General features: G+C 43.8%; 1 protein-coding gene across 12 annotated transcripts in view; it reads right to left on the bottom strand.

Annotated features, from left to right (window-relative positions):
- Window positions 1-26,975, bottom strand: part of LOC132897205 (cadherin-like protein 26) — a 186,880-nt gene that overhangs the window by 56,488 nt on the left and 103,417 nt on the right. For 11 of the 12 annotated variants that reach the window (XM_060938661.1, XM_060938663.1, XM_060938662.1 and 8 more), the window contains 3 exons: window positions 19,372-19,602; window positions 17,595-17,816; window positions 8,550-8,674 (listed from right to left, as the gene is read on the bottom strand). In XM_060938661.1, coding sequence (XP_060794644.1) covers window positions 8,550-8,674; window positions 17,595-17,816; window positions 19,372-19,602 — 578 coding nt within the window. The remainder of the gene's footprint in view (window positions 1-8,549; window positions 8,675-17,594; window positions 17,817-19,371; window positions 19,603-26,975) is intronic. The other variant, XM_060938668.1, reaches the window with a different exon arrangement.

Here is a 26,975-nt window from a genome sequence, read left to right as displayed (position 1 = left end):
GTCAGTTTCCGGAGGTCAGCATTGGACATCTTGTAGCTCCAGTCTATATCTTCATTTGTAGTGTTCTTTTGGTCAGGGGCATTCTTTGGTTTATATCCACCTTTAATCATTTTCCTTAGGAAGCCGTGCCACACTACCTCAATTTTGTGAATTTCACTGGATGATAGTTGCCATGCCTGTGTGCTGTACAGGAGACGAGATCGAACGCATGCCACAAGGAACTTTATATGGGTTTTTAGTAGTATTCAGTGGTCGGTTAGAACTTGTTTCAGTTCATTCCATTTCATGAATGCAGCACTTATCCTAGCATGCAGGAAGTGTGAGGATTCATCACAGTTGCTGACATTATAACCAAGATATTTAAAGGTGCGGACGTTTTTAATATTAGTGCCACCAAGGGAAATGATACTTGGTTTACATTTGATATCCTCATTGACGTTAAAAGCCATTGTTTCTGTTTTGACATATGATATTTGTAAACCAAAGTGGGTGTAGGTCTTATCATACAACTGAAGAATATTCTGAAGCTCCTCAATGGATCCAGCAAGTATGGCCTGATCATCTGCGTATAGAATCTCTGTTATGCAACCCTCTCCTGATGCTTGTGCTTTCGTATGCATTTCTCTTGTGGATACCTCATTTGGAATGCAATATCTGAACTTGAAGCCTGTATCTGGGTACAGTTTTGATATCTCATGCTGTGCAATCCTGACAACAAAGTCCATACAGTATAGATATTAAAAACTGATGGCAATTCTAGGGCACCTTGTCTTGCAGTGAATGTTTGTTTTCATGCCGCCGAGCTATTTTTATGTATTTTATTTTTTAAAAGGACTTGTCTGTAGGTGTGTGTGTTTTATGCTTACAACACATAGGTCTACATTAGCACACACGCGCTTGTGTGGTTATCTCTGGCCATGCCCCTGCGTGAAAGTTGCGCAGTATCACTGTCCTGTCCGTGGTAATAATCAGAACCGGCTCTGTAATGATAATGCGTGCATTCTTCTCTACCTCTGTGGTCGGATGTGTTGAGCGATGTGAGCGTGGGCCTTGCGCAGCTACGCTGAGCCAAACGTAACCTATCGTAGGCTTCTAGGCTAATTACGTGCTTACACTGTAAATGCTTGACACGTATTGCAAATAAAATAAGAGTGTTTTCCTGGCCAACGGTAAGGGTAGGGTTGACAGGTAGCCTATGAGGGGCCTAGCCCCTGGGCCATGGGTGTTGATAAAGTGCCCCTGCGGACATGGAGGAGATTGAGGAACCTGTGGTGGACGACCCTGCAGAAAACGCAATTTCTTCCAGTAATGAAGTGCACCCCTGGCCCTACATACGTGATCACTTCAGCTTCGTAGAGAAAAGGGGTGACAGTTTCATTATGCAATGCAGATTATGTGTGCCCAAGAAGACAACCATTGCGGCATACAAAAATTCGACGTCTAATCTGCGCAAGCATGTTGAGGTAAGTATTGTCATTGGCATCATAATCACGGGTGCAGATAGAGGGTGGGACGGGTGGGATTCGTCCCACCCAGATTTAAATTCACCTCGTTCAGTCCCCCCCACTTATAGGGAGGAAAAAACGTCTATGCTGTCTTTCTTTGCATAAGGCAAACCTCATGGAAAAATCAAAAGACTAATTACCATTCGGTTTATTGAGGTGCACAGCAGTGTATACATAGTTGCAACAACTCACATAAAACAAAACAAAGACTGATATTCGGTTGGTTGAGCTGCGCAGACTGCACAGGTTGCAAGCTCGAGCTTGGTTGCTATGGTTACCCACAACGAGTTTGACAGGCATATCGGGGTTGGGGTTGGTTTGCTGGCAGCTTTGTCCCCCCCAGTTTTTTTTCCCCCCCAGTTCAAAAAACGTATCTGCGCCCCTGATCATAATGTTTCCTTTCCATAGTAAAACCGACAATAGGCTGGTTATATTCCAAAAATAGTGGATGGCATTGCTAATGTTGAAGTAGCAACCTGTTGGTACTGTAACATAACGGTAACTAGTCTGTTATTCGGTTGGCTAATCATGCAAGCAAGTTAGCTCGCCAACCTGACGTGATCAGTCCTCCTACCATTCTACATCCAACAGGCCAGAAAGGAATACTAAGCAAAACAAATAATGTTTGAATTGAATTGTTCAATAACACACAGTGCACACAGGCAAGCTACGAGATTTCGGTGCAACATTTCACTTTCATATTTCATGTACAATGCTTTGTGTGTGGTCAGGGCGATGTAAACGACATGACTGTGTGTATTGACCTTTTTTGTTTGTCTCAGTTTTAATGCAGCATTATCCTAAGCATTCAATTTGATACACTTCCTTTAAATAAAACATCTGGGTTGAGATGTACATATATCCTTGTTTCCTCTTCTTTTTCATTTTTGCACAACACAATGGAGGCAGGGCGGCACGGTGGTGTAGTGGTTAGCGCTGTCGCCTCACAGCAAGAAGGTCCTGGGTTCGAGCCCCGGGGCTGGCGAGGGCCTTTCTGTGTGGAGTTTGCATGTTCTCCCCGTGTCCGCGTGGGTTTCCTCCGGGTGCTCCGGTTTCCCCCACAGTCCAAAGACATGCAGGTTAGGTCAACCGGTGACTCTAAATTGACCGTAGGTGTGAATGTGAGTGTGAATGGTTGTCTGTGTCTATGTGTCAGCCCTGCGATGACCTGGCGACTTGTCCAGGGTGTACCCCGCCTTTCGCCCGTAGTCAGCTGGGATAGGCTCCAGCTTGCCTGCGACCCTGTAGAAGGATAAAGCGGCTAGAGATAATGAGATGAGAGATGAGACAATGGAGGCAGAAAACACCCATTGTTAAAAGTAACGTTTTACTTTTACTCAAAGTACATTTTAAATGATCTACTTTTTACTTTTACTTGAGTAGATTTTTTGTCTGGTAACTTTACTTGTACTTAAGTAAAATTTCATCAGAGTAACTGTACTTGTACTTGAGTATAATATTTTAGTACTCTTTCCACCTCTGCTTACATCTCTACTTGCCTGTGTGACATCCAGAGCTAGATGGACATCCATCACCTGAAGCTCAACCCAGGCAAGATGGAGGTGATCTACATTCCCACTCCATCCTCTCCACCCCTGGACTTTGTCATCTCCCTGGGGGACATCTCTATGTCCCATTCACTCAGCGCAAAAAACAAACCTAGGGGCGGTCTTCAATGACAGATTCTCATCTTCAGCAAATATTGCTGCAGTAACCTGGATGTACAGATTTCTCCTTCACAACATCTGAAGGATCCACCCCTTCCTCACCATCTACTCTGCTTGGCTCCTGGTCCAAGTGCTGATCCTCTCCCACTTGGACTACTGCAACTCTCCCTTTGCCGGCATCTGCCACTAGACCCCAGCAGCTCATCCAGAATGCTGCAGCAAAACCTGGTTGACAACGTCCCTTGTTCCTCATCCTAGCCCTCTGTTTGCTGCCCTTCACTGACTGTCATAGTTGGCATCAAATTTAAGACATTGGTGCTAGCTTACCAGGCAATCAAGGGGTTAGGTCCAGCATACCTCCAGAGACTAATCTGACCATACATGCCAGCCAGATCACTGCACTCTGCTGCTACAGGTCACCTGGCCCCTCCTCCTCTCCTGCCCAGCCTGCTCAAGACTGCTGTCTGCCCTGGCTCCCCATTGGTGGAGTGGCCTTCCTATCAAGATCAGAACTGCTGACTCCTTGACCACCTTCAAATGCAGACTGAAGACCTACCTCTTCAGAGTGCACTTCTCCCCTACTTCCCTGCCCACTGTATAATTGAGTAGCAGTCTTGACCATCCCAGGCTGTGAACTGTCTAGCCTGGTCATGATGGATTAGATTAGATTAGATTAGATTAGATTAGAACTTTATTGATCCCTTTGAGAGGGTTCCCTCAGGGAAATTAAAATTCCAGTAGCATTATTATAGGATAAACAGAGAATAGAATAGAAAAAAGATAGAACTTCTAGATAAATTAAGTCTTTAGAAAACTTCTAGATAAATAAATTAAGTATTTACATATACAAATATATTTAAAAAAAAAGATATGAAAAATAGTCCAGCAGGAGAGGTATTGCACATTTAGATTGCACATTGTCCAGTATTACTTTTTTTTGTCAGGCTAGGCTACTGCTCCTTCCTGTCCTCTGTCCTTCCTGACTTCATTGGGGTTTTATCTTTCTTTATTTAGTTGTACTTTGTCAGCTCATTTGTATGATTGGTTTGTTTTCTTGGCAATGTGCTGTTTGTTACTTCAACAGAATATTACACTAAGTGTTATTCTGTCACTTGTTCAGATGGCACTAGAACTTTCTTATCTAGAAGTTCAGCATGTCTTGTACTTGACATTTGGATTTGTTGTATATTGCTATGGACAAGAGTGTCTGCTAAATGCCTGTAGTGTAATGTAATGTTATGTAATGTAATGAATAACCACTTTAACCATGCACCCTACTCTGGGAACCCAGGGTGCAAACCCTGGATCAGAGACCAATCCATCACTGGCAATCAAGAACATACACAATGATATATACCTTGTGGCCCAAAATACCTTTATCCATGATAAATTCACTCTAACTCATGCTCCCTTTTGGTTTATTGCTTTTATACATTATCATGGAGGGGAAAAGTAGGAGTGGTTGTATGCATATAAAAGACATGCTTTGCCAAGGTCATTGTGTAAGAACATGAATAACCTGCACATAGCCCTGACCTCAATCCAACTGAATACCTTTGGGATGAACTGGGACCCCAACTGTGTGCCATGCCTTCTCGCCCAAAATAAAATTGTCTCCACACAAAGCAGTATTTTTTGTTATGGTTGAATTGGCAAAATCCTCATAGTCACATTATAAAATCTAGTGGACAGCCTTCACAAAAGAGTTTAGGCTGTTTTAGCATCAAAGGAGGGACCAAGTCCATATTAATGTCCATGATTTGGGAATAGGATGTTATATGACAGATTGAGGTGTGATGGTCAGGTGTCTACAAACTTTTGAAAATATAAGGTACTCAGGAACAAAGCTGTATATGATCATGATGAGCAAAGCTGTGCGCTTCCACTGTGGTGAAACAAACTATTTCAAGTGGCAGTGCTCTAATTCCCCAAGCCACAATGTGCAGCGAAAATAGAATCTTAGACCTGCCCAGCAGTCAGGTTTGTGGAAAACTTGGAAAAAAATTACAGCAGGTAGACAAATAGACAATATATTCAGATTTTGCAAATAAGACAAAATAAATCACATGATATGTACATCAGGGAACAAGCCTAAGAGAATATATTTTAGTCTGGAGCTTCAAGAACCATAGAGAGGTCCCTGTCTTCTTACTCAGTGCTTTGCTCCAGTCTTGTTTCAGGTCAGAGAGGAGGAAAAAAAAATCTTACACCATGACCAAACCTACATTTCTGATGTAGTACCTGGATGGATTAAAATGCTGAGGCACATGTTACTGGAGATTGACAGTCTGAAGGTCTGCCTGCATTATGCACTGCACTTACTGTGCACACAAGGACCAATGCAAGCCCAACTAATTATCCCCAAAATGATGGAGAGGAACGGGATGCTGGACCTGAGACACATATAAAACCCACAGCATGTCAGACACTACAGGGCAACAGCTGAATCAGTCTCCACACAGCTCTATATCCAAGTCAGAGTAAATGGAAGGCACCATCCCAGTGCAAACCACCCAGAGAGAACAGGTGGTGCAGAACAGGTCACTATGCTACAGAAAAGACCTCTTACACAAGGCCGTTAAATGTAACAGGTCTTTTGACATTCTTTGGCCTTATCAATTCTTCTGAAATTAATTATTTGTTACTTTAGATTCTCAGTTGTGTAATATTTTCATCTACACTTGTATTAAATTCTTGGTTCCACAGACCACAGCAGTTAGTTGATGCACAGACCACAGCAGTTAGTGTAGACTCATTACTGACCCCAGCATTTAACCCAGTAGAGTAGTATGGGGCTGGAGTAGACAGTCTAGTCATAAGTTCAAAACAAATCTTTTTGGAAACATGCACAATGAAACCTACATTTATCATGTGAACACTACCTACACAGCATCCAACATATTCCCCATTTCAGCATAAATGCATTGGATCAGCACAGAAAACCATTGGTGCTAAAGAAGGCAACTGGACTTGCTTGAAATTCTTGAAGATGTATTCTTCTTCACAGGTGCATGGCTCAACACAGGAGAGCCAGTTCCTCAGGCCAGGACTCTGCAATCTATCTTCATCTCAATAACAAAGGACACTCATTTCAGGTCTGCAACGTATGCATTTTAGCCAGAGAAGACAAGTGGTTTGAAAGAGGAGTAAAAGAAGCCATCTTCTTCAACCTGGAATGACCATCACTGTACAGAGGAGGTGGTATGAGACACCACTTATCAACCACCTACAATGCAGTCCTTGGCACATTTCCCAGAAAACTGAATAAACATCCACACCAAAACTCAGCTGACTTCAATGGCTCGCATGATGGCAGAGAGAGTCAATGACCCACAGATCACCCTAATGACTCTCTACACTGCTAATGCCATTCACACCCAGCCCCCAGTGACCTACACCTACAGGATGGCTCAACGACCCAGGTGACCTCTATGACTCCTTAGAGTTGCTTTAGATCCACTAGAGGATAAATACCTGGAACTCCCAACTAGTCAGATAGATCTGAAGAAGCCTTTTGGATGAGAGGTGAAACACCTTCAAGAATTTCAAGCAAGTCCAGTTGCCTTCTTTAGAACCAATGGTTTACTGTGACCTGGATGACTGAGAACCTTCACAGACATACGTCAGCACAGAAAGTGAAGTGAGTCACTGGTCTGACCACTAATTAAAGGGGGTCACATTCGCAAGAATACAATATAACAGTATACAGTTATTAGGTCCATATATATTTGGACACTGACACAAATTTTCTTTTTTTTTTTTTTACCTGTTTACTGAAACATATTCAAGTTATAGTTATATAATGGACATGGACATAAAGTCCAGACTTTCAGCTTTCATTTGAGGGTATCCACATTAAAATTGGATGAAGGGTTTAGGAGTTTCAGCTCCTCAGCATGTGACACCCTGTTTTTAAAGGGACCAAAAGTAATTGGACAATTGACTCAAAGGCTATTTCATGGGCAGGTGTGGGCAATTCCTTCGTTATGTCATTCTCAATTAAGCAGATAAAAGGCCTGGAGTTGATTTGAAGAAAACATGTGGTCAAAGGAGCTCTCCATGCAGGTGAAACAAACCATCCTTAAGCCGCGAAAACAGAAAAAAACCCATCCGAGAAATTGCTACAATATTAGGAGTGGCAAAATCTACAGTTTGGTACATCCTGAGAAAGAAAGAAAGCACTGGTGAACTCATCAATGCAAAAGGACTTGGATGCCCACAGAAGACAACAGTGGTGGATGATCGCAGAATAATTTCCATGGTGAAGAGAAACCCCTTCACAACAGCCAACCAAGTGAACAACACTCTCAAGGAAATAGGCATATCAATATCCAAATCTACCATAAAGAGAAGACTGCATGAAAGTAAATAAAGAGGGTTCACTGCACGGTGCAAGCCACTCATAAGCCTCAAGAATAAAAAGGCTAGATTGGACTTTGCTAAAAAACATCTAAAAAAGCCAGCACAGTTCTGGAAGAACATTCTTTGGACAGATGAAACCAAGATCAACCTCGACCAGAATGATGGAAAGAAAAAAGTATGGCAAAGGCGTGGTACAGCTCATGAGCCAAAGCATACCACATCATCTGTAAAACACGGTGGAGGCAGTGTGATGGCTTGGGCATGCATGGCTGCCAGTGGCACTGGGTCACTAGTGTTTATTGATGATGTGACACAGGACAGAAGCAACCGGATGAATTCTGAGGTATTCAGAGACATACTGTGTGCTCAAATCCAGCCAAATGCAGCCAAACTGATTGGTCGGCGTTTCATAATACAGATGGACAATGACCCAAAACATAAAGCCAAAGCAACCCAGGAGTTTATTAAAGCAAAGAAGTGGAATATTCTTGAATGGCCAAGTCAGTCACCTGATCTCAACCCAATTGAGCATGCATTTCACTTGTTAAAGACTAAACTTCAGACAGAAAGGCCCACAAACAAACAGCAACTGAAAACCACTGCAGTAAAGGCCTGGCAGAGCATTAAAAAGGAGGAAACACAGCGTCTGGTGATGTCCATGAGTTCAAGACTTCAGGCAGTCATTGCCAACAAAGGGTTTCAACCAAGTATTAGAAATGAACATTTTATTTACAATTATTTAATTTGTCCAATTACTTTTGAGCCCCTAAAATGAAGGGATTGTGTTTAAAAAATGCTTTAGTTCCTCACATTTTTATGAAATAATTTTGTTCAACCCACTGAATTAAATCTGAAAGTCTGAACTTCAACTGCATCTGAATTGTTTTGTTCAAAATTCATTGTGGTAATGTACAGAACCAAAATTAGAAAAATGTTGTCTCTGTCCAAATATTTATGGACCTAACTGTATAACCATAAACCACATGGATTATTAATTTACTGAGTGTGAACACACCTTGTAGAGTGGAAATCCTCCTTCCTCATTGTATTTAATCATGGTTTGGTTTCCATCATCTTGAAAGCATTGCTTGAAATTCGTTTTCTCTTTACACTTGCAGATGAAAGAAAAGCAGAGCAGCACTGAAAAAAATTGTAGAGTCATGAATTAGCTCTTAATTTATGTGAATTGTTAGGTAATTAAAGTTGATAAGATGTTTAGATTTTTATCCAGGATTCCAGCAGGATGGAATGTTGAGGTATCACTCTTTATTCCCCTTCTTACTTTCATGAGGTCATAATATTTCTTGAAATCTACCTGAATGCCAGTATGCTACCATAACATTTAAAAACAAAAATGAATCTGTACACAGTTGTCCATATTTGGCCTGCAGTCTTGTTTCTTTTGTGAACCTATAATAAATAGTAGTGAACATCCCACTGTAAGCCAATATCTCATCTCTCATCTCATCTCATTATCTGTAGCCGCTTTATCCTGTTCTACAGGGTCACAGGCAAGCTGGAGCCCATCCCAGCTGACTACGGGCGAAAGGCGGGGTACACCCTGGACAAGTCGCCAGGTCATCACAGGGCTGACACATAGACACAGACAACCATTCACACTCACATTCACACCTACGGTCAATTTAGAGTCACCAGTTAACCTTGTAACAATGGGAATTGTTGTCCACATGGACTGTTTAGTGTATTACACCAGTGACTGAGCCAGGGAAGTCACGCTTCTTGTAACTCCAGTTATGAGTTTAATAAAACTATAGCCCCGTTGGGCTAGAAAGATATATTCTGTAGTCCGTTTGAGTGAATACGAGGCAGAGTATAACATGGTGGCAGCGGTCATGGATGTGACCTGTTTTAGTCTAGTTTAGTTTTGATTTCGCTCGTTTCGCCATGGGAAGGAGGATACACCTGCTAGTCAGTTAATCACCAGCACACGGCATGGATTAGCATACGGACGCCCGAGCATGGACAGATTGAAACCTCCACAGCGTCTGTGCATGGACTCAGGCAATCTAGCAAAGACTTGGAAGGTATGGAAAGAAGAATTTTGCTGTATGTGGACCTTGCGGTGGGAGATGACAATGAAACCACCAAATTGAAACTGTTCGGTTATCTCGTGGGCGAGAGTGGGAGAGAGTTGCTGGATACATTGATGGGTGAGACGCCTAAAGCGGATTGGAAGATAGCAGATATTCTAAAGAAATTTGATGAACATTGCAAGCCTAGCGTGAATGAACCTGTGGAACGTTTTCATTTCTTTTCAAGAAATCAATGCCCTGGTGAAGCTATAGACTGCTATGTGACTGAATTGAAAGTGTTGGCGAAAACATGCAACTTTGGAACGTTACGAGACACGTTGATTCGTGATAGAATCGTGTGTGGGAGCAACAATGCTACCATGAGGGAGCGGCTGCTTCGGGAGGAAAAACTGACACTCGAGTCCTGCATACAGTTGTGCCGTGCAGCGGAGTTGTCACGGGAAAATGTGAAAACCATCTCCGGACCCAAAGAGGAAGAAGTGCATGCAGTGAAAGAGCCAGCACGGAACAGACAGTCGAGAAACATCGTTGAATATAAGGTCTGTGGAAAAACACATGAGAAAAATAAACAGAAATGCCCCGCGTTCGGGAAGAAATGCAAAAAAATGTGGCAAAGAGAACCATTTTGCAGTGAAGTGTAAAGTGAGACAGCAGACCAGAGAAAAGAAAATGAAACAGGTGCATGTAGCTGTATCTGAAAGTGATGATTTTGAAGAAATACTCAGTGTTAATGCACAGAAAGTCAACAGTGGGAATGTGGTGGATAAACAGCACAGCACACAGCTTTTTGCTGGCATGCTTCTTGGGAACAAGACGGTGAAATTCCAGATAGACAGTGGTGCGACGTGTAACATTATCCCGATTGACCTGATTGATCCGAACACAAAGCTTGAAGACACAAAGACTGTGTTAATAATGTACAACAAGAGCAAACTGAAACCACTGGGAAAATGCAAACTGAAACTGAGAAATCCCAGGAACCAGAAACTGTACAGGTTAGAATTCCAAGTGGTAGGAGAAGGTGCCACTGGACCACTACTGGGCAAAAGAGCAAGCAAAGGCATGCAGCTGATCAAAGTGCAGTATGAAAACATCATGGCAATTGACAGCATCGTTACTACATCTCCAGATACAAGGGGCCAGTGGACAATGGACCAGATAAAAGCAGAGTATGTAGACGTGTTCAACGGTGATGGCTGCCTTGAAGGAGAGTATCGCCTGGAGATCGACAGGTCAGTGAAACCGGTGCAGCTGCCAAGGCGCCGGGTCCCAGTTGCCATGATGAAGCCACTGAAGGCTGAACTGCTCGACCTACAGAAAAGAGGAATCATTGCACCTGTAGAGCGCAACACAGATTGGATTAATGGTATGGTGGTAGTGCAGAAGCAGAATGGGAGGTTGCGAGTGTGTATCGATCCAAGGCCCTTGAACAAGGCGCTGAAGCGCAGCCACTTTCCCTTGCAAACCATCGATGACATTCTTCTAGATCTGTCCAAAGCCAAGGTGTTTTCAGTATGCGATGTCAAAAGAGGCTTCTGGCATGTTAAGCTAGACAAGGAGTCAAGCTTTCTGACTACCTTTGCGACACCGTTTGAACGTTACAGGTGGCTGAGACTCCCAATGGGAATCAGCCCAGCGCCAGAGGTCTTCCAGTGGAAGCTGACACAAGCACTGGATGATCTGCCAGGTCTGTACATCATTGCAGATGACGTCCTAATCACTGGACAAGGTGAGACACAAGAAATGGCACAGCGTGATCATGATGAGAAATTGAGATTATTTCTGAACAGCTGCAGACAAAAGAACATTAAACTGAATGCAGAGAAGTTCAAACTGAAACAAAAGGAAGCTACATACATCGGACATCTCCTGACAGCGAATGGGCTGAAAGTCGACCCGGAAAAGGTGCGTGCCATTGAACAAATGCCAAGCCCAACTGATGTGAAAGCTGTTCAGAGACTGTTAGGCATGGTGAATTACTTAGCAAAGTTTTGCCCTCACCTCTCTGACCACTGTCAGCCGCTGAGAGAACTGACACACAAAGACTGTGAATGGAGGTGGTCAGAGCAACATGAGGAAACGTTTCTCAAACTGAAAAAAATGATTGCAAACACACCAGTGCTCAAGTACTACAGTCCAGAAGAGGAACTGACTGTGCAGTGTGATGCCTCAGACACGGGCCTGGGAGCAGCACTGGTCCAGAGGGGTAAGCCCATAGCTTTTGCAAGCAGAGCACTCACACAGATAGAAAGGGGCTATGCCCAAATAGAGAAAGAGTTCTTAGCGATGATTTTTAGTTTGGAGAAATTCCACCAGTACACTTATGGCCGCAAAGTTACTGTACAGAGTGATCACAAACCGTTAGAAAACATTGTGAGGAAGCCATTACTAAGCGCTCCCAAACGACTGCAGCGAATGATGATGCGCATTCAGAAATATGATGTTGATGTAGTGTACTTACCTGGAAGAGATATGGTGTTGGCAGACACCTTGAGCTGAGCTTACTTTCCAGAATGTTCATCCTATGGCTCAGTGGAAGCTAAAATAGAGACTATAAATATGTTACAGCATGTGCCCATCTCGGCAGACAGCCTTAGTTCAATTCTTTCTGCCACAAAAGAGGATGCAACTTTGCAGATTCTCATTGAAACCATACAGAAAGGCTGGCCAAATGACAAGGCAAAGACAGCTAGTGAAATTAGGCCATACTTCTCTTTTCAAGATGAATTGAGTCATCAAGATGGAATAGTGTTCAGAGGCGAACGTGTCATCATCCCTGATGCACTATGGAAAGACATTACTTGCTGTTTACACTCCTCTCATCTTGGCGTAGAAGGATGCCTACGGAGGGCCAGAGAGTGCGTATACTGGCCAGGGATTAATGACGAAATTAAAACATATGTAAACAAGTGTGTCATTTGCAGGTCAGTGGATTACAAGCAGCAAAAAGAAACACTGATTTCACATGAAATGCCAAACCATCCATGGGCTAAATTGGGAACTGATCTGTTTACTTTTGACAACAAAGACTATCTAATCACAGTTGATTATCACTCCAACTTCTGGGAAATTGACAACCTGTCAGACACGAAATCTACAACAGTGATGAAGAAATTGAAAGCCCACTTTGCCAGACAAGGAATCCCTGATGTTGTCATTTCAGACAATGGACCACAATACTCCTCGCAAGAATTGAAAAGATTCAGCAAACGATGGGAATTCCTACACAAGACCTCATCTCCGGGGCACCCTCAAAGCAATGGCAAAGCTGAATCGGCGGTCAAAACAGCCAAGAGACTGTTGCTCAAGGCAAAAATGGCTGGACAAGGTCCTTACCTTGTGCTCTTGGATCACCGCAACACACCATCACAAGGCCTAGACAGCAGTCCAGCGCAAAGACTTCTCAGCCGCCACACCGGAACACTGCTGCCCACTAATGCAAATCTTCTGCAACCAAAAGTGCAACAAGTGGAGCAGAGCCTGAAAAAGAAACAAGAACGCCAGAGTACCTACTACAACTGATCAGCCAGAGATCTGGACACACTGAAACCAGGTGACTGTGTGCGAATACAACCATTCGAGCCTCACACAGTGTGGAGACTAGGCAAGGTACTGAGGATCGTGGATGCAAGATCCTATGACATCCAACTCCAGTCTGGTGGTGTTCTCAGGAGGAACCGCAAACACCTCCGGCGTGCCGACACACAGGCTTTCAGTGAGCCTATGGAGATGGACACTGATCTGCCAGCACCAGCTGTTCCTGACGTACACACCCCAACGTCTGACCAAGACAGTGCTGGTCAGAGTGACCTACCAGTGACCACTAGATCTGGTCACACAGTGGTGAAACCACAAAGATACAAAGACTTTGTGAGTCACTAGTGGTGAACCACCTAGGGCCTTTGGGGGGAGAAAGATAAAAAAAATCCATGGTTGTTACAAATATGTCCATGTGTACTTTGGAACGTGTTAAGCTGTTAATGAGTTGATAAGAACAATCATTTATAACTTTGATCTTGAATTTAAAGTAAGAATATTAGAATGGATGTCAATCTGAAGTTTATTGATAGCTGCAATTATTTTAAGTTCATCTTGCCTAGGATGTGGTTAATCAGTCATGAGTTATACCTTGTGGATAAGATTTTCAGTAAAAGTTAATGAGTTATACTTTGCAGATTACATTTCCAGTAACAGTTATGAGTTATACCTTGTGGACAATTGTAAATGTTCCCTGCGGGTGGGTGGAGCACAGAGGACGGCAGGACAGAGATCAGGGTGAACAGAAGGCTTTATTGCCGTACTTTTCAGTCTGACAATTTAAATAAACAATTAGAGACACACACACACACACTGTAGTCTCCTCTAGGGAAGCTCCCTTCCGCTCTCACTCTCCCTCCTTAAATAGGGCGCGGTCACTGGGAAGACACACACAAACACAGGTTAATTGCCGTCAGGTGTAGTGATTCTGCCACTTACCTTCCCTGACTCCGCCCTCCTGTCACAGACCGGCGCTTGACCACGCCCCTGCTGCCACAACAATATTTTCAGTAACACTTGACCGTGTGCCTTAACAGAATGTTGCTATCCACTGCATTGATAGCAACATCAACTTCACTCGGGGGGATGTCAGTGGGAATAATCTAGCCTTCTTGGATTGTGATGTACACATTAGACAAGACAGAAGCCTTAGTATCGAGGTCTACCGGAAACCCCCACACACAGACCAGTACCTACTTTTCGACTCTCACCACCCACTGGAACATAAATTGGGGGTCATTAGGACCATAGCATAAAAAGGAACATAACTGACAAGGATGATAACAGGAACAAATACAAGAACATTGTCATTCCCTACATTTCTGGTCTATCTGAGAAACTCAGGAGGATCTTCTACAAACACAACATTCCGGTACATTTCAGACCCAGTAACACCCTGAAGCAGAAACTGGTCCACCCTAAGGACAGAATACCCAGACACAAACAGGACAACGTAGTGTATGCAATTCAGTGCAGTGAGAATTGCACGGATTTGTATATTGGTGAGACCAAACAACCGCTATACAGGTGCTTGGCTCAACACAGGAGAGCCAGCTCCTCAGGCCAGGACTCGGCTGTCTACATTCATCTTAACAACAAAGGACACTCATTTCAGGATTGTAATGTACGCATTTTAGGCAGAGAGGATCGTTGGTATGAGCGAGGAGTTAAAGAAGCCATTTTTGTCAACCTGGAACAGCCATCACTGAACAGAGGTGGGGGTCTAAGACATCATTTGTCAACCATCTACAAGGCGGTATTGGACACTCTTCCCAGACGGCTGGGTGTACGCCAGGACCCAGCTGTTTTCAGTGACTCACAGGAGGACAGAGAGAGTCAGATTGCCATTGATCACTCTAACGGACAATCCTTTGATCACCCTAATGACTCGCCGTTCACACCCAGCCTCCAGTGACCCACACCAACATGATGCCTCAATGGCACTTTAGATGAGCTGGTCATCAGAATTCTGATTCTGATCCAGGAGAGGATAAATATCTGATACTCCCTATTAGTCAGACAGAACTGAGGAAGCCTTTTGGACAAGAGGTGAAACGTTTTCAAGAATCTTCAAGCAAGTCCAGTTGCCCATTTCTACCACCCACAGTTTACTATGACCTGGATGATTGAGAATCTTCACAGACAACCCCTTTTTACCAACAAGACAGCATTTAATCTTCTCCTATAACATTTCACAAGATGGGAGAATACAGAGAGAGGGATCTTCGACCATTCCTCTTTGCACAATCTCTCTAAATCGTCCAGAGTCCTGGGTCCTCTCCTATGTACTCTCCTCTTCAGCTCACCCCACAGGTTTTCAATTGGGTTGAGGTCTGGGGACTGAGATGGCCATGGGAGGAGCTTGATTTTGTGTTTGGTGAACCATTTTTTGTGTAGATTTGGCCACATGTTTAGGGTCATTATCTTGCTGAAAGACCCAGTGACGACCCTTCTTCAGCTTTTGGGCAGAGGCCACCAGATTTTGATTTAAAATGTCCTGGTATTTCAAAGAGTTCATGATGCCATGCACCCTAACAAGGTTCCCGGGGCCTTTGGAAGAGAAACAGGCCCACAGCATCACCGATCCTCCCCCATACTTCACAGTGGGCATGAGGTGCTTTTCCGCATACTCATCTTTTGTGTTACGCCAGACTCACTTAGTGTGTTTGTTGCCAAAAATCTCTATCTTGGTCTCATCTGACCAAAGCACACGGTCCCAGTTGAAGTCCCAGTACCACTTAGCGAACTCCAGATGTTTACATTTATGCTTGTAAGTGAGAAAATGCTTTTTCCGTGCATGCCTCCCAAACAGCTTGTTGGCATGCAGATGGCGCCTGATAGTTGTTATGGAGACTTTGTGACCCCAAGATGCTACTCTTTGATGCAATTCTTTAACAGTGAGCTTTGGAGAACTTTTTACTTCTCTTACTATCCTCCTCACTGTGCTTGGTGGCAAGATAAACTTGCATCCTCATCCAGACTTGTTTGCCACTGTTCCAGTTGTTTTAAACTTCTTGACGATTCCTCTGACTCTAGATATGGGCAGGTGTAGGCGAGTGGCTATTTTCTTGTAGCCATTGCCTGAGTTATGAAGTTTGACACACATCTGCCTTACTTGAATGGTGTATTCTCTTGTCTTTCCCATGTTGAAGAGTGGATAAGAGAAATACACCTCTGTGTCACATCATATTTATACCCCAGGGAAACAGGATGTGATGAATTACTAATTAAAGGTTCCTAGATACTCTGATCAACTTTATAAACTACAGTTAAAATGACAGAAATGCTTCAGTTACATTTATTTTCTAGGAATTGTTACAGTATGGGTGCCAATAATTGTGGAACAGGTGATTTTATGAAAAATCATTATTTCTTAGTCAGGGATTTTTAATTTTTTTAATTCACTTGAGTTAAAGGTTACATTTTTCTACAATTTTCAGTGTGAGATTATGCTTCTGCAATAAAAACTGAATTTATTTTAATGCTTTTAACACATCTTAACCAGGGGTGCCAATAATTGTGGAGGGCGCTGTATACACATGCAGTTTGCGTAATGGTAGTTATAGCATGTGATGAATAAAGTTGTTGTTGTTGTTCTTCTTCTAAAGCCTCTCTGACTTCTTAGCTATATTTGTCTCTGTGCTCTAATTAAAATGATTAGAAAGTTCAGACACAAACTTTATTCTGAGGGAAAAACAAAACAACCCTTAATCCCAGATGTTTTGCAGATGGAGATCCGATTCCATCTTCCAGTGAAATATTAACATGTACTGACTTGGTCTTCATCAGGGTCTCAAGTTTAGTCTATTTTGGGGATAAAGGCAGGCGGCACGGTGGTGTAGTGGTTAGCGCTGTCGCCTCACAGCAAGAAGGTCCTGGGTTCGAGCCCTGTGTGGAGTTTGCATGTTCTCCCCGTGTCCGCGTGGGTTTCCTCCGGGTGCTCCGGTTTCCCCCACAGTCCAAAGACATGCAGGTTAGGTTAACTGGTGACTCTAAATTGACCGTAGGTGTGAATGTGAGTGTGAATGGTTGTCTGTGTCTATGTGTCAGCCCTGTGATGACCTGGCGACTTGTCCAGGGTGTACCCTGCCTTTCGCCCGTAGTCAGCTGGGATAGGCTCCAGCTTGCCTGCGACCCTGTAGAAGGATAAAGCGGCTAGAGATAATGAGATGAGATGAGGCAGGCACTATGTATCTTTCATTATTGGCCAAACTGTTCCTTGAAAAAGAAAGTGCTTTGAATTAGAAATCAAATATTTTGTGTTGAAATTTGATCCCAGCTCATGCAAAGAATATCAAAGAATAAAAGTACATAGAAGCTACGCAAGGTTTTTTTAATGCTAGACTATAAATTATATGTTATTCATTAAGAGACAAGACTGTCTTTGCTTAAATTCTAAGTTTTAATAACTTTAATATTGACAATTTCTTTTTTTATAACTGGCTTTTATCTTTTATGGAAAGACTCACAAGCCATCATGAGTAGCGTTCCCAGTAGAATTCCTATTGCTGCTCCATGGAGGGTAGACGATCGAGGCAGTTGGTCCCGACACACATCTCCTTTTCCACAGTCACATACCACCACTTGTAAAACATCATGTGCTAGCATCCCCTGTTGGTCAGCAATCTTCAGTGGAACTGAGTATTTCCCATATGGCAGACTCTTCAGACTAATCAGGAAGGTTTCAGACCCTGAGGCAGAAAAATGGCAGATGTGGATTGTTACAAACAAGACATGATGAAAATGACTATTTGTTATAGGTAAATAAAGATATATTAGCACAAGTACATTTATCGAAACCTGTTATTTGCAGCTGCATTATTGTCAGAGGTGCTGTTAAGAAAAACGAGACCATCAGTGATGGCATAGCTCACTCCAGCACCGTCTAGTCCAGTAGAAATAATCTAAAGTGGCCCGCCTTGCACAATAAATGTTGCAAGCTATATACACTATATACAAGCTATACAGTATATAGAAGCTATATACACCCTAGGAATACCAACCTATTTGCCAGAAGGAATCCAAAATAGCAAGGAATTGACTGAGAAGAAGCGATTTTTGTTGAATTGCTCATTAAGGCTTAATTAGTCCATCACTTCATTAATAATTGTAATTAAGCAAAACTGGGTAGAAGTGATATGCAGCCTAGGTACCCCTACCTTCATGCCAGAAAGAATCAAAATCAGTGAAGAACTGAGGGAGAAGAAGTGATTTGTGTGGAAACTGCTTGTGTTAGGACTGGGACTGTTTTGGCCTCTAGAGGCCATTGTTATTTCCTTTTCTGGCCATGTTTGTTTTGGGCCTCTAGAGGTCACCACTGTGTTCTGTGTTTTGTTTTTGTCTTATTGCCTGTTTCCTGCCCCGCCCTGTCCTTAATTAGTTTGTGTATTTATACCCCTGAGTTCAGTCCTCTTGTCACGGAGTCTTTGTGCTGTTATGTTTAGCTCCAGTTACCTCTGTTCCGATTTCCTCGCCCGTGTCTTTGTGGTTTTTGTACTTTGCTTTCTTTTGGACTTTTTGGACTTTGTGTTTACCATTTTGGATCCTCTGAGCATTTGTATTTTTGCCTCTTATTTTCTGGTTTTTTGGCTCTTTGTTTCTTTGAACTTTTGTTTTTTCCCTGGTTATCTTCTGAGCGTTTGGATTATACTTTTGTTTTTGCCTTGGATTATAAATAGTGTAAATATTGTAAATAAACCTTTTGATACTTTTTCTACTTCCGCCTCATGCCTCTGCATTTGAGTCATCCCCCTGGTGGCCTAATGGGGGTTTGCTGGATTATCACACCAGGGAACCAGGTTTGAATCCCAGCAAAACCCTAACAGCTTGTTAGGGCTTAATTACTACATATTTTCATTATTAATTGCAATTATGCAAATGTGGGTAGAAGCATTATGCACCCCAGGCAGACCCACCTTCCTGCCAAAAAAGAATAAAAATTAGTGAAGGACAGACAGAAGAAGCGATTTTCATGAAATGTGGATGACAGACAACACATGATGACATAAGCTCATCAGCCTGTGGGCTGGATGAGCTAATAATCATAATAAACACCATCTAACCAATCAGAATCAAGCATTCAACAGTACTGTGGTATAAACTGTTTTAATGCATCTACAAGTTCAGATAACTGATTTGTTTTATATGGTCAGCAATGAACCATATGCCAGCAGGTTCAGTACTTTTAGTTTAGTGAAAATAAATTAATATGATTAAAGGCATTATCTAGTTGATCTACCTACTCACCTGTGATAGGGTCAACCTTCCAAAGGTTATTCAGCTCCTGATTTTCTTTGCCAAACATGAAGGTGAAGGGTCCACTATATGGAAAAACATCATCATCCCCTGCTTTGACACTCACTCTGTCAGCTTTGTTCCCACACATCACTGAAGTGTTGGAAGTTAAATGAGGTACATTATCATTCTTATCTCCCAGATGGACCACCAGAGTCCCTGTACCTGTGCAGGGAGGTTCCCCTATGTTGTGTCACAAAGCAATGAGAGAAAAATTGACAGAATGAAGCATGGACATACAGTTAGGTCCATATATATTTGGACACTGACACAAATTTTGTTTTTTTACCTGTTTACTGAAACATATTCAAGTTATAGTTATATAATGGACATGGACATAAAGTCCAGACTTTCAGCTTTCATTTGAGGGGATCTCATCTCATCTCATTATCTCTAGCCGCTTTATCCTTCTACAGGGTCGCAGGCAAGCTGGAGCCTATCCCAGCTGACTATGGGCGAAAGGCGGGGTACACCCTGGACAAGTTGCGAGGTCATCACAGGGCTGACACATAGACACAGACGACCATTCACACTCACATTCACACCTACGGTCAATTTAGAGTCACCACTTAACCTAACCTGCATGTCTTTGGACTGTGGGGGAAACCGGAGCACCCGGAGGAAACCCACACGGACACGGGGAGAACATGCAAACTCCACACAGAAAGGCCCTCGCCGGCCACGGGGCTCGAACCCGGACCTTCTTGCTGTGAGGCGACAGCGCTAACCATTACACCACCGTGCCGCCTCATTTGAGGGGATCCACATTAAAATTGGATGAAGGGTTTAGGAGTTTCAGCTCCTCAACATGTGCCACCCTGTTTTTAAAGGGACCAAAAGTAATTGGACAATTGACTCAAAGGCTATTTCATGGGCAGGTGTGGGCAATTCCTTCGTTATGTCATTCTCAATTAAGCAGATAAAAGGCCTGGAGTTGATTTGACGTGTGGTGCTTGCATTTGGAAGATTTTGCTGTGAAGAAAACATGCTGTCAAAGGAGCTCTCCATGCATATGAAACGAGCCATCCTTAAGCTGCAAAAACAGAAAAAAACCCATCCAAGAAATTGATACAATATTAGGAGTGGCAAAATCTACAGTTTGGTACATCCTGAGAAAGAAAGAAAGCACTGGTGAACTCATCAATGCAAAAAGACCTGGACACCAACAGAAGACAACAGTGGTGGATGATCGCAGAATAATTTCCATGGTGAAGAGAAACCCCTTCACAACAGCCAACCAAGTGAACAACACTCTCCAGGAAGTAGGCGTATCAATATCCAAATCTACCATAAAGAGAAGACTGCATGAAAGTAAATACAGAGGGTTCAATGCATGGTGCAAGCCACTCATAAGCCTCAAGAATAAAAAGGCTAGATTGGACTTTGATAAAAAACATCTAAAATAGCCAACACAGTTCTGGAAGAACATTATTTGGACAGATGAAACCAAGATCAACCTCTACCAGATTGATGGAAAGAAAAAAGTATGGCGAAGGCGTGGTACAGCTCATGATCTAAAGCATACCACATCATCTGTAAAACACGGCGGAGGCAGTGTGATGGCTTGGGCATGCATGGCTGCCAGTGGCACTGGGTCACTAGTGTTTATTGATGATGTGACACAGGACAGAAGCAGCCGGATGAATTCTGAGGTATTCAGAGACATACTGTGTGCTCAAATCCAGCCAAATGCAGCCAAACTGATTGGTTGGCGTTTCATAATACAGATGGACAATGACCCAGAACATAAAGCCAAAGCAACCCAGGACTTTATTAAAGCAAAGAAGTGGAATATTCTTGAATGGCCAAGTCAGTCACTTGATCTCAACCCAATTGAGCATGCATGTCACTTGTTAAAGACTAAACTTCAGACAGAAAGGCCCACAAACAAACAGCAACTGAAAACCGCTGCAGTAAAGGCCTGGCAGAGCATTAAAAAGGAGGAAACACAGCGTCTGGTGATGTCCATGAGTTTAAGACTTCAGGCAGTCATTGCCAACAAAGGGTTTTCAACCAAGTATTAGAAATGAACATTTTATTTACAGTTATTTAATTTGTTCAGTTACTTTTGAACCCCTGAAATGAAGGGATTGTGTTTAAAAAATGCTTTAGTTCCTCACATTTTTATGAAATCATTTTGTTCAACCCACTGAATTAAATCTGAAAGTCTGAACTTCAACTGCATCTGAATTGTTTTGTTCAAAATTCATTGTGGTAATGTACAGAACCAAAATTAGAAAAATGTTGTCTCTGTCCAAATATTTATGGACCTAACTGTAATTAGTGTGGGTTTTGAGGTTAATTTCATTTGTTTCAGTTTATTCATTTTACAATAATTTACCATAGTCATCATTATGCATATACAATGGATATTAAAAGTGTACACCCTGTTAAAATGATAGGTTTTTCTGATGTAAAAAAAAAAAAATGATACCATGATAAATAATTTCAAAACTTTTCCCACTTTTAATGTGACCTATAACCTGTACAATTCAAATGATAAACAAACAAGTCTGTTAGGGAGAAAAATGTTAAAAAAAAACATACAATAAGCTTGTTGCATAAATGTGCACACCCTTAAACTAATACTTTGTTGAAGCATCTTTTGATTTAATTACAGCATTCAGTCTTTTTGGAATCAGATGTTATATGACAGATTGAGGTGTGATGGTCAGGTCTCTACAAACTTTTGACAATATAATGTACCCAGCATGGGCGTCGCCACCATTGAATGTGAAATATTATTTAACATAAAATATTAGTTCACCCAGCGCCATTTCTATTGCTTCGTGAAAGAATCCATTCGACTTGATTGATAAGAGAATACACATACCACTGAAAATCCACTCCGGATTTTCCGGGCGTTACCTACAACAACTCACCGCACGCAAGTGAGGTGAATCTCAGTGCAAGCAGAGAAATTTTGGTGCAAGGTGCAGGCTGCTCGAGAGTGGAGGGGGTAACGCCAGCCCCATTGCCACCTCACAATGTCTATCTTTTGCTAAAACCTTATTCTTATGTTATATGCCCTCAAAATTAACCCTAGGCCACATTAAATTAATGTTCAACTAAACAATGAAATAAGCTGAGCCTAATGGGGTATTCTTGGTTGATGATGAATTGTTTGCAATATTTGCTCCTCTCCAGACACAATGGACATAAGGACATTCTTTACAAAGAAGCAGAAAGTCAGTCAAAATTTCCCCACAGGACAGGGTTTTTTTTTGTCCCAATGGAAATGTTAGTGCAGTTAGCTGGCTAGTCAATGTTAGGAGATGTATCAGCTAGCTTGTTAGCTATCATTTAATTCAAACCCAGTAGGCCTGCCTTACTGTAATGCCAAGAATGAGGTCAAGTCTGCTCTGATGATATTTATTGATTCCCTGTTGTGATTTGAAGAACTTGTTTTGTCTGGTCTTTGCCAGTTTTCTGGAAAGTAAGATGGGAAATCAGTGTATGGGGAAGGAATAGTAGAAAGGAAAGCAATGGAGAGAGATGGATGTTATTCCAGGTGGATTGTGTAAGATTGTGTGTGTTCTCGTGCATAGCTGTCCTGAGCTTTATGACCCTTTCACACCCTGGTAAACGTGCATAATCGCGAGAACAGACTCTTTTGTTTTCTCTGTACCTTCTAGTTTCGCTGAAACCACCTTCCTGGTTCCTCCTGTTCTAGGGGGTGTATGGTCTGCTCTTTCATGTATAACAAAAACGACTCCTTATCTGGCGAGTTTCACCTTGTCTTGTCACGCAAGCTTCTAATGTATATAAACCCTGCTCTTTCTATGTATCACTGAGCAGTGCTTGAATAAACCAGATTGATTTAACTCGTGTGGTTCGTTTTGGCCCTGCTCCAGAGCGCTCTTATGTCGACGCATCTGAACTAGGACAGACGCAGGTTCTAACAATTTGGTGACCCCGACGTGATACTCTCAATCAGGTAAGACATGTTTGATTGACTACCTGGTTGGCAGTAGTTTCGTAGTGTCCTACGGAGGACAGTTTTCCCTGGTTCGAGTCCAGGAAGAGCGCGCTATACAAATTTACGACACATTTCCGTCTGTTCCTCTTCAGATCCGTCTGTTGTCATTGTACGATGGGAAACTCGTTCCCTAAGCCTGCGCCAGGGGAAACCCCGGCCGAATGGATGACTAGGTGCGGTTTTGCTTATTATGTTTCTCCTTGGCTCGATAATTTGGCAGGTTGGACCGAGGCCAACCCTCAAATTCCTTCATATCCTCGCCAAGGTACTTTCGATCCTGGTTATCTTGCATCGGCCTATCGCATGATTTATGAGGGATTAGGGGACCCCGGCTGGGATCGCCCGTATATGCGGGATGGATATGCCAAATGGTATGATATGAAGAAGATTTGGGATAATTTTAAACAGGCTTATACTCCCCGTTCAGTCCTGAAATCCATCCCGAAGCCTCGGGCTGCACCCGTCACCAAGGAAACGGAGGAGGCGGCGCTAGGAAAATCCAAATCTCATTCTGCTCCTCCAGCCTCGTTAGATAGTAAACCTCCACCTTATAGTAAGGCTGGAAAAATTACTGGTAAATCGCCGTCAGCTGCAAAAACGATTCCTAAAATATATCTCGTAATTGTCAACTTACGGGAGCTGATTACCGGTTTATTCTGCAAAATAAATTAGGAGGCGCATATGATGAGACAGCCCTGTTAGAAAACGTTCAGGTCCTCCGCCCCGTCAACGATATTGCTGTTAATGTTAAGGAGGAATTGCCTCCGGTAGGGGAAAACGGTCGCCCTCGCCAGCGCACCGTGTCTACCTTCTTTTGGAAGGACACGCCGAACGCACTGCAGCAGCTTCGTGAGCAGTTGACGCGATACCTGCTCGCCTTAAAACAAGCAAATAGAGACCTGTCACAGGTCACTAACTGCAAACAGGAGCGTTCTGAGCTGACGTCGGCTTTCTGGAAGCGCTTTGGGGAAGTTTGGCAACATTTGGGAGGTCTTGAACTTGATTTGGCAAACCCGAACCCAATGTTCTTGTCCACCTTTCTGTCTAATTGTCGCCCCGAAATACAGAGCGTATTAAAACATCACTGGAGTGACCGGAATAATCTGGTCCTCCGTCAGGCCGGGGAGCGGGTGCGCACGTTGGAGAGCGATGGTCTCCTAGACTGTAAGATGAATAAAGCATGTTTATCTGTTGTGCCGGGCGGACGGGTGGATGGACGACAGGAGAGGGGTCGCCGAATGGGGCCGCGCGGCGGGGGAGGGAGGAGAAATGGAAAGTGCCACTATTGTGGAAAAGAGGGACATTGGATAAGAGAGTGCCATGCGAGACAGCGTGATGAACGGGAACGTGAAAAACCTGCCATTCACGCTGCCCCGAGCCCTTCTGGGCAGAGGGATTTTTCCCGCCCATAGGGCTGCCCTCAGAGCGATGAAACCCCGACCGTTGTTATGTTAAATCTTTCATTCAGCTCCCCCCTTAACGAAGATCTCCCTACCATTGTGTTATGCCTAGCAGGGACTGAGTATTCTTTCTTACTTGACACTGGGGCCACGATGTCTTCGGTGGGGAGGGAATATGCGGGTCCTTTATCTACACGGTCTGTAAGCTCTGTGGGAATAGAAGGGGTTCCTTTTCATTCCAGTTGCACGCCTCCCCTTTCTGTTACTTGTGCCCTTGATCCTTTACTGAAGTTTTCTCACTCCTTTGTTTGCATGCCTGATTGCCCTCACCTCTCTTTCTCTCCCCCATAACCTTCTCAATGCTGCTTGTGCCGTTACCTGCCTCACACCCTCTCTTTCTGATCTCCCAGCTTCTCTTTGGGCGGAACATAAGGACGAGGTGGGCTTTGTTAACTGTACCCCTTACGAGGCGGTCATTAAACACTCTTCGCCAGTATATGTAAAACAGTACCCCCTTTCCCCCGCTAAGCTGTCTGGCATTGATGATGTTTTATGTTCTCTCCTAGAGCAAGGTGTGGTCGTTCCCTGTGTTAGCCCTTATAACACTCCAGTGAACCCGGTGCAGAAGCCCAACGGCACGTGGCGTTTCACCCAGGACTTGCGTAAGATTAATGAGTTAATTATCCCAGTCGCCCCATTAGTTCCAGACGTTCCCTCTCTTATGGCCTCGATTCCGTGTGAACATGCGTTTTTCTCTGTGATTGATCTCTGTTCTGCCTTTTTCAGCGTCCCTGTGGGCCACGACACGCAGCCCCTGTTCGCTTTTACGCATAGGGGTAAGCAGTACACATGGACCAGGTTACCCCAAGGATATGTCGATTCCCCCGCGGTTTTTACAGCCGTAGTGAGGGACGCCTTGGCCGATTTGTGCCTCCCCTCGGGCTCCTCCGTGCTCCAGTATGCGGATGATCTTCTGGTAACGGCGGAGGATAAGGACATTTGCGCTACAGCTACACTCGCTCTCCTCTCTCTTCTGGCGCAAGAAGGTTTCAAGGTCTCACGAACTAAGCTTCAGTTCTGCCTCCCCACTGTTCGATATCTGGGTCACGATCTCTCCCAGGGCTCCCGCAGGCTCAGCCCCGAGCGTGTGCAGGTCATCCTAGACACTCAGGTGCCTGCCACCAAACACGCCCTCATGGCTTTCCTGGGACTTATCAATTACTGCCGCCAGTGGATTCCTGACTGTTCCACCTATGACAAGTGTCTGCGCTCTGCAATTCTGCACTCGGACCCTTTGACTCAGCCCTTGGTATGGTCTGACGAGATGTTGTCGGCCTTCAGGGCCCTGAAGCAGGCTTTATGCTCGGCTCCTGCTCTCGGACTTCCGAATTACCGTTTGCCGTTTCATTTATATGTGTGCAACCAGCAGGGAACTGCGTCTGGGGTTTTGGCGCAGGAGCACGGGGGGGGTATGCGGCCTTGTGCGTTCCTCTCTAAAACTCTCGATTCTGTGGCACAGGGTCTCCCTGCTTGCCTCAGGGCGGTGGCTGCATGTGCTGTCATGGTCACGGACGCTGAACGGCTGGTTTTGTCTCACCCGCTCGTTCTCCACACCTCACATGATGTAGTGCACGTTTTAAAGAACCTCAGTACCCAGCATTTATCTGCGCAGCGTCGCTCTGGATACGAGTCTATTCTTTTGGCCACCGAAAACCTTACTGTTAAGCCCTCCTCCTCCTTTGATTCTCTCGCGCACGCGCTTCAGCGCCTCCTCAATTCACAGGATGATTTTCTTTCTTCTGAAACACACGACTGCATTTCTGACATTCTTTTTGAGACAAGTATCCGCCCCGACTTACGTTCCACCCCCTTACTTTCAGGTGATTCGCTGTTTGTGGATGGCTCGTGTTCACGCCCCTCTGACGGCGTCTTTGTGTGTGGTTATTCTGTGTGCCGCCTTCCTGATGAAACTGTTGAAGCTTTTTCTCTTCCTTTCTCCTCGGCTCAGGCTGCCGAACTATACGCTCTAACCCGTGCATGTGTTATTGCTCAGGACACAGACGTCACTATCTACACTGACTCACGTTACGCTTTCGGCGTTGCTCACGACTTTGGTCGGATTTGGGCTTCGCGTGGGTTCACCACTGCAGACGGTAAGCCCATTTCTCATTCTTCGC

This window comes from Neoarius graeffei, chromosome 13 (assembly GCF_027579695.1).
Source record: "Neoarius graeffei isolate fNeoGra1 chromosome 13, fNeoGra1.pri, whole genome shotgun sequence".
Taxonomy (NCBI): domain Eukaryota; kingdom Metazoa; phylum Chordata; class Actinopteri; order Siluriformes; family Ariidae; genus Neoarius; species Neoarius graeffei.
This window is presented reverse-complemented; position numbering and strand designations above follow the sequence as displayed.